General features: G+C 45.4%; 1 protein-coding gene across 2 annotated transcripts in view; it reads left to right on the plus strand.

Moving 5' to 3' along the window:
- Positions 1 to 10,857, plus strand: part of LOC129695294 (hepatitis A virus cellular receptor 1-like) — a 25,080-nt gene extending 14,223 nt beyond the window's left edge. The window contains exons 3-5 of one of the 2 annotated variants that reach the window (XM_055632113.1): positions 252 to 584; positions 4,995 to 5,094; positions 7,008 to 10,857. In XM_055632113.1, the coding sequence (XP_055488088.1) occupies positions 252 to 584; positions 4,995 to 5,094; positions 7,008 to 7,023 (449 nt within the window). In that variant the 3' untranslated portion in view covers positions 7,024 to 10,857. Of the gene's footprint in view, positions 1 to 251; positions 585 to 4,994; positions 5,501 to 7,007 lie in introns of those variants that run through there. The other variant, XM_055632112.1, reaches the window with a different exon arrangement.
- Positions 10,858 to 11,153: the final 296 nt, after the last annotated feature.

An 11,153-nucleotide genomic window follows, 5' to 3' on the forward strand; every position in this document is an offset into this window, starting at 1 on the left:
ATTTTGATTCAGATTCTTGATTAGTACGGGTGTCGAGCAGAAGGCAGGAGCATGGGTTTGAGAGGGTAAGATAGATCAGCTATGTTTGAATGGTAGACTTGATGGGCCAATTCATTTCATACCACTTATGAACTTATGACCCATCTAAAGCTCATTCAGCATGAGTCCAGCATCCAGTTCTTATTTCCAGTTTACAGTATCTCCAGCTCCCTCGTCCTGCTTCTCTTGACCGATGTCTGTCCTTCCCTCAGCTCGCAATGTCTCATTGGTGACTGGGACTGAGGGGGCTTCGGCCACGTTACCCTGTGTCTTCTCACCGCCTCTGCCGAGGCACATGCCTCGCACGGTCACATGGATGAGGAAGGATCGCTACCGGCAAATCGTCGCGTTCAGACCCCAAGCTGATAGATCCTGGGCGGCGGAGAACGGAACAACTCGGTTCGAGCTGGTCGGGAACCCAGAGCAGGGAAACGCCTCAACCAGGATAAAGCAGCTGAGGGTGGAGGACAGTGATGGCTACCTGTGTCTCGTGTTCTCGACCGACCATCTGTTCCAGTGCGAGATCCAACTGCAAGTTGCAACAGGTAAGAAACCCCCATCAACTCGTGCTGCAGTGTGCAGCGAAGGTATTTAGGTCTAGCTTTAGTGCTAGGTTTTTGTTTTGTATTGTCACGTGTACTGAAGAATAGTTAAAAATCTTTTGTTTGTAAGGCTATCTGATCAAGTCATATAATACTGTATGCGAATACAATCAAACCAAACACAAGTACCACAGGAATTGACCGGGTAGACGCACACTCTTGCCCAGAGCAGGGAACTCGAGAACCAGAGGACAATGGTTTAAGGGGAAGGGGGAAAGATTTTATTGGAATGGGAGGGGTAACTTTTTCGCACATAGGTGTATGGAATGTGATACCGGAGCAGGTAGATGGCAGGTACTATCACAGTGTTTGAGAAGCAATTAGACAGGTACATGGATAGGACAGGTTTAGAGGGATATGGGCCAAATGCAGACAAGTGGGACTAGTGTAGAGGGTAGACACAAAACACTGGAGTAACTCAGCGGGACAGGCAGCATCTCTGGAGAGATGGAATGGGTGACGTTTCGGGTGGAGACCCTTCTTCACGCACATCTAAACCAGCATCTGCATTTCTTTCCTACACATTAGTGTAGATGGGACATGTTGGCCGGTGTTGGTGTGGGAAATTTGGGCTGATGGGCCTGTTTCCACATTGTGTTACTCGATGACTCATTTACTCTATAATAGGTAGAGCGAAGAGAAAGAAATCAGATTGCAGAATATGGAGAATTACAGCGCGGATACAGGCCCTTCGGTCCACCGAGTTGGTGCCACCCAACGATCACCCCGTACACACGAGCACAATCCTACACACTATTCAAAATTTATAATCTTCCTAAAGCCAATTAACTGATCAACCGGCATGTCTTTAGATTGTGGGAGGAAACCAGAGCACTCAGAGAAAACCCACACAGTTACAAGGAAAACGTACAAACTCTGTAGAGACAGCACCCGTAGTCGGGATTGAACCCGGGTCTCTGGTACTGCAAGGCTGCAACTCTGCCGCAGTGCCACCGTGCCACCCACATTATAGAAAACTAGTTTCTTCATATTGTAAGGTTACATTTCCTGAGGCCAATGTCCGCAATGAGGTAGGTTGGGAAATCGTAACTGTGTCATAGCTTATGGAAGGACCATTCAGAAGTCCATACAGAGTTTGGACGTTCTCCCTGTGACCGTGTGGGTTTTCTCCGGGTGCCCCGGTTTTCTCCCACAGTCCAAAGACTTACGGGTTTGTACGTTACTTGGCCACTGTAAATTGTTCCAAGGTTTTAGGATGCAAACGTGGGCTAATATAGAATTAACAGGGTGGAACAGTAGTAGAGTTGCTGCCGCCAAAACCCCAGTTTAAATCTTGACTATGGGTGCTCTCTAGACGAAATTTTCACATTCTCCCTCTGACCGTGTGGGTTTTCTCTGGGTGGTCTGGTTTGCTCCCAGATTTGAAAGACACACAGGTTTGTAGGTTAATTGGCTCCTGTAAATTGCCCCAAGTGTGTAGAAAGGTAGGACACCATAAAACTAGTGTACATGTGATACTCGGTCGGCAGGGAAGCTGTATCTATAAACACTATTCTAGGTTGGCTGCTTTGTCTTGGAAAGTTTTGAGCTTCTTAAAGGTTGTAATGCCCCTGTCCCACTTAGGAAACCTGAACAGAAACCTCTGGAGACTTTGTGCCCCGCCCAAGGTTTCCGTGCGGTTCCCGGAGGTTCCCGGAGGTTTTTGTCAGTCTCCCTACCTGCTTCCACTACCTGCAACCTCCGGCAACCACCTGCAACCTCCGGGAACCTCACGGAAACCTTGGGTGGGGCACAAAGTCTCCAGAGTTTTCCGTTCAGGTTTCCTAAGTGGGACAGGGGCATTAGTGAAGAATTGGAGAATGTTGCATCACTCCTGACTTGTGCTCTGTAAATGGTGTCCTGTCTTTGGAGTGTCACAAGGTGGCTCCCTCAGACATGATGTCATTGTAGCTCTTGCGGTCACAATATTTTAGGTTTAGGGTTATATTCGTCACATGTGAAAAGTGAGCTTTACAGCGAACAAAAGCTCTTCACAGTGAAAAGCTTTGTTTCGCATGCGTTAGGCATTGGACTTTAGAGATACATACTGTAGATACAGTGCGGAAACAGGACTTTGGCCCACCGAGTCTACACTGACCAGTGATCACCCTGTATACTAGGACTATTCCAAACACTGGGGGCAATTTATAATTTTATCAAAGCCAATTAATCTACAAACCTGTACGTCTTTTGAGTGTGCGAGGTGACCGGAGCAACGGGAGGAAAACCCCAAGCGGTCACAGAGAGATCGTTCAAACTCCACACACAGACAGCACCTGAGATTGGGATCGGACCATGGTCTCTGGCGCTGTGAGGCAGCGGCTCTATCAGTGGCGCCACAGTGCTGCACTTTGCTGTGGGATGGCCAGTTGATGGAGCAACTGGAAATAGTTGGGGCTCTACAAAATGCTGGCGTTGAGATGATTAACCCAGAGCAAACACAACCACCTACCTTACACTGTGATTCCAGCCAACAGCGAGTTTGTACTACAGTCCCCATTATTATTAATCTTCCCCACTGCCTCAATGTCAAGGGCAACCGTGTGACTAATGTAATCTGTACGCCCCATTTTGTTGGTCCTTGTTGGAGGGAATTGTGTGTTTGAGCTGGACAGGCAGCATCTCGCAGAATGGTGACGAGTTTCTCATAGACACATAGAAACATAGAAATTAAGTGCAGTAGTAGGCCATTCGGCCCTTCGAGCCTGCACCGCCATTTAATATGATCATGGCTGATCATCCAACTCAGTATCCCGTACCTGCCTTCTCTCCATACCCTCTGATCCCCTTGGCCACAAGGGCCACATCTAACCCCCTCTTAAATATAGCCAATGAACTGGCCTCAACTACCCTCTGCGGCAGAGAGTTCCAGAGATTCACCACTCTCTGTGTGAAAAAAGTTCTCCTCATCTCGGTTTTAAAGGATTTCCCCATTATCCTTAAGCTGTGACCCCTTGTCCTGGACTTCCCCAACATCGGGAACAATCTTCCTGCATCTAGCCTGTCCAACCCCTTAAGAATTTTGTAAGTTTCTATAAGATCCCCTCTCAATCTCCTAAATTCTAGAGAGTATAAACCAAGCCTATCCAGTCTTTCTTCATAAGACAGTCCTGACATCCCAGGAATCAGTCTGGTGAACCTTCTCTGCACTCCCTCTATGGCAATAATGTCCTTCCTCAGATTTGGAAACCAAAACTGCACGCACGCAATACTCCAGGTGTGGTCTCACCAAGACCCTGTACAACTGCAGTAGAACCTCCCTGCTCCTATACTCAAATCCTCTTGCTATGAAAGCCAACATACCATTCGCTTTATTTACTGCCTGCTGCACCTGCATGCCTACCTTCAATGACTGGTGTACCATGACACCCAGGTCTCGCTGCATCTCCCCCATTCCCAATCGGCCACCATTTAGATAATAGTCTGCTTTCCCGTTTTTGCCACCAAAATGGATAACCTCACATTTATCCACATTATACTGCATCTGCCAAACATTTACCCACTCACCCAGCCTATCCAAGTCACCTTGCAGTCTCCTATCATCCTCCTCACACTTAACACTGCCCCCCAGCTTAGTGTCATCCGCAAACTTGGAGATATTGCCTTCAATTCCCTCATCCAGATCATTAATATATATTGTAAATAGCTGGGGTCCTAGCACTGAGCCTTGCGGTACCCCACTAGTCACTGCCTGCCATTGTGAAAAGGACCCGTTTACTCCTACTCTTTGCTTCCTGTTTGCCAGCCAGTTCTCTATCCACATCAATACTGAACCCCCAATGCCGTGTGCTTTAAGTTTGTATACTAATCTCTTATGTGGGACCTTGTCGAAAGCCTTCTGGAAGTCCAGATACACCAAATCCACTGGTTCTCCCCTATCCACGCTACTAGTTATATCCTCGAAGAATTCTATAAGATTCGTCAGACATGATTTACCTTTCGTAAATCCATGCTGACTTTGTCCAATGATTTCTCAAACAAGTCGTGTTATTCAAGGCCTTCACACTAAATACTGGGGAACACTCTGAGGGAACCCAAAGTGTTTGAATGATTCACAGCATCACTAGGCTTTTGGCTACAATGGCCACATAGAGATTCTACATTTTAAAATAATTGAACAACGCTTCTCGGCAGCTTTCATCCTTGTTTTTTTCCCCAGGATTTCTCTTTTACCTTCTATTCCTTGTTATTTGGAAAAGCAAGGGCCGTTTTGAAGCCTAATAAAAGAGGGGAAGAAGCTGTTCCCGAGTCTGGTGGTGCATACTTTCAAGCTTCTGTACCTTCTGCTGGAGATGGTAAAATGAATTGTCTCCATGTTATTGATCGAGTCTGGTTTGACTTCTCTCTCTTCAGCCCCACAGTTTTCCAACACTCTGATACTGTATATTGCACTTGGAGTGAAAAGCCTTGTCCTTTTGGTGATGGGCTTCATTTTAATCAGGGACAAAACAAGGTATGTAATATTGCTGCGAGATACTTGCCTTCCAATGTCCGCAATGTGATTCATGGTCTTCTTCTGGTGATTCCTCTAAAACATTAATTCCTTTTCTCTTCTGTAGATGCTGCCTGACCAACTGAGTGTTCTCAGTGTTCCTCTCCTCTCTCAATCTCTCTGTCTCTATCTCAGGGGACAGACTATCCATAGATATTTACAGCAAACACACTGACATCTTCCTTGACTACACCCAGCCTCACCCTCTCTCCTGCAAGATTGCCATTCCATTCTCCCTCTGTTCTCACAATGTTTTCCCCTTTCGGACATATGAGAAGTTATTTTTATTCATTCAAAATTATTCATGCATTCGCTCATTCACTCATCACTCAGTCATTCATTCATTCAATCAATCATCCATTCATTCATACATTCATTCATTCATCATTCATTCATTCATTCACTCACTCATTCATTGATTCATACATATATTCATTCATTCACCGAGTAATTAGTTGATTAATTAATTAATTAATTAATTCATACATTCACTCATTCAATCATCTCATTCATTCATTCAATCATTCATCCATTCATTCATACGTCCATTCATTCATTCAATCATGCATTCAATCATACATTCATTCATCATTCATTCATACATTCACTCATTCATACATCACTCATTCATTCATTCAATCATTCAGTCATTATTCAGGAAATGTGGATCTGCACAGTCTGTCATTATCCATTCTTCCCAGGTTTTCTCTGTTTTTCTCTGTGTCAAACCTTGTCTACCCATTTCAGCATCCAATTTGTCTATAACACACAGCATGGAAACAGGCCCTTTGGCCCCATCTGATATAATCCCATTTGCCGGCATTTGACCCATATCCCTCTAACCCTTTCGTGTCCATTGTGGACATTGGACTATGTCTCTGGAACTGATGCGCTACATTGCTGAGAACTATATTCTACACTCTGCATCGTCCCATTTGCTCTACCTATCGTACTTGTTAGACATGGTTGTTTTTATGTGTAGCATAATCTGATGTTATTGTTTTGCATGAAAAACAAATCTTTTTACTGCACCTCAGTTCATGTGACAATAATAAACCTGAACCTAAAGGTGAAAGAAACTTCAGGGGATGAAGGAGGGTCCTAACCCAAAATGTTACCTGTCCATCCCCTTCCACAGACACTGCCTGACCTAATGAATTCCTCGGGCACTCTGCGTTTGCTCACATCTGCAGTTCCTTGTGTCTTCCATGCTCTGCTCTGTCTCTCCCCAGGCCCTTCACATTCTTTGCCTGAATAGCTCAAATGTGATGGTATTCTGTGAATGGAGCGCTGCAAGTCCAGAAGGGGGTGAGCGAGTGAGGTTTAGGATTAGGCTTATTATTGGCACGGCTATTGAGGTGCAGTGACAAGCTTTGCTTTGCATGGCATCCACTCAGATTAGATAATATGATACATATTTGCAATCAAGTGACACTCAAGTACAACAGGTAGAGCAAAGGGGAAGATCTACCAGAGATGCTCCAGGGTTCTCCAGAGATGCTGGCTGACCCACTGCGTCTTAAGTTCATGTTCATAAGTTCAAGAAGCTGAATGAGGCCATTCAGCCCATCAAGTCTATGCCACCATTCAATCGTGGATGATGTATCTTCCCCTCTCAACCCCATTCTCCTGCCCTCCCCCATAACCCCGACACCCATAATAATCAGGTGTCTTTCTTTGATAAACCAGTATCTACAGTTCCTTGACACACGGGAACGCCGTCCGTCCATTTCCCTCCACAGAAGCTGCCTGACCTGCTGAGTAGTCACCGCCTATGCTGTAACCATTCCGTGATGCTACCAATTAATGTGATAAAAAAGATTTTCCTGTGGAATTACTGAAACTCATTTTAACTGGTCTTGTTCTGTCCACAGAAGGAATCGGGACTGATCCACCGCTGGAGGCTGAGACACCCATTTTCTTCATCCATATGCACATCTGCCGCTCTTTCCACACTGCCTGCCTCCGCTGATCTCGGCTGCGCTTGTAAAGGCAATCATTCGATGCGCGATGCATAGGCCCAAGACCAAATTTCGTCCTGCCTACGAGCTATCCATCACAGTTGTACCCCACCCTAGCTTTCCCACTGGGATTTATGTACGATTATTCCCAATAATAATTCTGGACATGAATATACCAGTAACTAAACTTCACAAACACTCAGGGGGTGAAATTTGGGAACATTTATTTTGGGCTGAGTGTGGGGAAAGAGCAGCGAGGAGTAAGAGGGAGAGGCGATGATGAGCGTGGAGGGAATAGGTCAGGGGAGTGGTGGGATATGGAGATTTAGATTAGAGATAGAGCATGGGAGTACACCCTTTGGCCCACCAATCCACGCCATACATTGATCACCCACGCATATTAGTTCTAGGATATCCCACTAGCTCATCAGAAGTTGGGAATGTACATACAGGGCAGACAGGCATAATAAAATGCATTCAAGACCGAAATGAACCACAAGTGAAGATACAGTAGAAGGGTAAACAATGGCAACCTTTCACAAAGTTGCATAATTATTCACACAAGTATAATTGTACAGAATTGCACACAGAATTATTATCAGCATATAACACACATGTCATATATATGAACAAACATGTATTTGCATACACAATCCATGTACTGCTGATGCACGCATTTACAAATAACACATGCATAAGCAGACAAGAGTACATGTAGACATGGTGCAGGATGGTACTATGGCACATCAATGCACACACACAAACACACATCATACTAGTTTACGTTACCTCATTTTTATATACACTCTTTACACACCAGCGGAAATTTACAGAGACCATTAACCTACAAACCCTGGGCTGTGGGATGTGGCAGGAAACCAGAGCACCAGGAGGAAACCCAGAGGGTTGCAGGGCGAACGTACAAATTCCACACAGACAGCACCCAAGGTCAGGATCGAACCCGTGTCTCTGGCGCTGTGAGGTAGCAACTCTACCCATTGCACCACTGTGCCGCCCATCATCCGCACACAGGGTTACCATAGAAATTCTAGATCGGAAAACAGGGTTGAGGGAGAGGTACCATTTAATGTGGAGTTACATAGAAACATAGAAAATAGGTGCAGGAGGAGGCCATTCGACCCTTCGAGCCAGCACCGGCATTCCTTGTGATCATGGCTGATCGTCCCCTATCAATAACCCGTGCCTGCCTTCTCCTCATATCCCTTGATTCCACTAGCCCCTTAGCTCCATCTAACTCTCTCTTAAATCCATCCAGTGACTTGGCCTCCACTGCCCTCTGTGGCAGGGAATTCCATAAATTCACAACTCTCTGGGTGAAAAAGTATTTTCTCACCCAGAGACTTAAATGACCCCCCCTTTATTCTAAGACGTTGGGAAGAGCTCCTCTCTCCTTGTGACCTCCCAGTCACGAATAATTTCAAAGCCCAGCTGGTGGGCTACAGGCAGTCAAATGGATGGTTCCTTCTCCTTGGGTCTGTCAAGTCTCAGGGTGACCAGACCCGTATTTCCCCATAAAGAGTTCCTAATCCTTGCTAATTTTACCTTCCCCACTGTGGTGGAATGTGTTTTCACAGTCGTAGAGACATACGGCACACAGCAGACCCTTCAGTCCAACTCATGCGTGCCGACCAAGGTGCCTTATCCAAGCTAGTCTCGGAGTTTGTGAAAGTTTTTCGATGACGCTACAATGACTTGAAATGCAACAAATAAACCTGTTTTGTGCAAGGACGTTGGCTGTTCCTCTGTGATAATCTGCACTGCACTCAGTCAGAGCATTCAGCCCATCATCCCTGTTCTAGCCCATTTTTTTTTGGTCAGAATCAATGATTCAATGTTGCTTTTATTGTCACTTGTGCAAACACACAGTGACATTATTTGCCTTACACACAGTCCAGTAAGGTTTTGAGTTTAGTTTATTGTCACGTGTGCCGAGGTATTGTAAAATGCTTTTGTTGTGTGCTAACCAGTCAGTGGAGAGACAATACCTGATTACAATCGAGCCATTCACAGTGTAGACACACACATGACAAAGGGAACAATGTGAATAGTGTTTAGTGCAAAAAAAGTCCAGTAAAGTCCAATGAAAGATAGTCCGAGGGACTCTAATGCCATATTGCAATACCTAACCACAATCCCCAATTACTGTACAGAAATATTCCACTGAGACTGCATGCAAGAGGCGCAAGGTTTTGCCGCCATTTAAAAGTCCAGTCTGAACTCCAGGTCTTATGAGCAGCTCCAGATCCAGGTGAGCCCCAGGCTGTTGCAGGGCCTCCAGCCATCACCTTCCATGGATGTCTAGATCCCTGGGAACCTCCTGCCGTGGACCTTGAGGGATTACCTTATTGGGGTGCATAAGATCACGAGGGGCATAGATAAAGTGAACCCTCACAGTCTTTTTTCCAGGGTAAAGGATTCAAAAACTCGTGGACATAGGCTTAAGGCGAGAGGGGAGAGATTTAAGGGGGATCTTTTAGTTTAGTTTAGAGATACAGCGTTGAAACAGGCCTTACGGCCCACTAAGTCCACGTCGAACAAAGATCACTCATACACTAGTTCTATCTGCCATACAAGTGACAAGTTACAGAAGCCAATTAACTTACAGACCTGTACGTCTTTGGAATGTTGGCGGACACCGGAGCACTCGCTGCGCCCGCCGCTGAAGCCGCAGGCGGGTCTCTGCACGTCCTCCGTCCTGCCTTCTCCCCATATCCCCTCACTCCGCTATTTTTAAGAGCCCTATCTAGCTCTCTCGTGAAATAATCCAGAGAACCTTCCTCCACCGCCCACTGGGGCAGAGAATTCCACAGACTCACCACTCTCTGTGAGAAAAAGTGTTTCCTCGTCTCCGTTCTAAATGGCTTACTCCTTATTCTTAAACTGTGGCCCCTGGTTCTGGACTCCCCCAACATCGGGAACATGTTTCCTGCCTCCAAGCCCTTAACAATCTTATATGAGATACCCTCTCATCCTTCTAAACTTCAGAGTGTACAAGCCCATTTTCTCAGCATATGACAGTCCCGCCATCCCGGGAATTAACCTTGGAGAACGTACAAACTCCGTACAGATAGCACCCGAGGTCAGCATCGAACCCGTGTCTCTGGCGCTGTAAGACAGCAACTCTACCGCTGTATCGCTGTACCTGTCATGTGAGCAGTTAATCACAAGTTCCCTTTCGCAAGATGTTATTAAAATATTTCTGCTGCGATCAGCTGGTGCACATTGCACAACTAACCCTCCTGGTCCTATTGTTTGGTAGAACCTCAGGCGCCACTTCCTCACTTCTCTTGTACAAATATCTGCGCATTACAATTATCATTGGAGTTGTGACCTGAGCCCTTGATTGAGACGCTCTTTATATGCGGCGTGTACAATAAAGAATGCTGCTGATGTAACGAGTCTTTCAGACTCACTTCGGGGAGATATTTCGACAGTCCCTTGAAGCTTCCACCGAGATCGTTTGTCCAAATTGTGGGAGGAGGAAGTTGAAGAAATCGCGCCTGTTTCCAGGATTGGATATTCTTTCACTATTCCCGGTCACCCTGTCGGACACTGGGTCATCGAATGCCTGAAGACGCCTGGCGATTATACACACTGGGATAAAGAGATGGATCACAATATAAACATTATCTTAAATATCACATATTTGTTTAGTTGATAACAAGAGAAAAGGTCATTTATAGCAACATAGAAAATAGGTGCAGGAGTAGGCCATTCGGCCCTTCGAGTGGTTCTAAATCCATTAAAGTACTGGAAATGAAAAAAAAAAAAGCTGTCTGAAAATACTGTTCACAGACTCAGAGACCCAAGAATAAAAATATTGAAAAGTAAATTGTGCAATTCAGGAAGCCTTTGAAGCATTCTACATAAGTGGATTCTGAAGATCCAGGACGCAGCCAAACCCAAGTAAGCATCTTTCTGAATTCATTAGATTTGCCCACCTTAAAAGTGGAACAAAAAATACAATGAATTGAGACATAACAGAGGGTGAATTAAAAATTGCAATTAGTAGGCTCAAGCTGAGCAAGTCACCAGGAT

The sequence above is a fragment of the Leucoraja erinacea genome, chromosome 3 (assembly GCF_028641065.1).
Source record: "Leucoraja erinacea ecotype New England chromosome 3, Leri_hhj_1, whole genome shotgun sequence".
Taxonomy (NCBI): Eukaryota; Metazoa; Chordata; class Chondrichthyes; order Rajiformes; family Rajidae; genus Leucoraja; species Leucoraja erinaceus.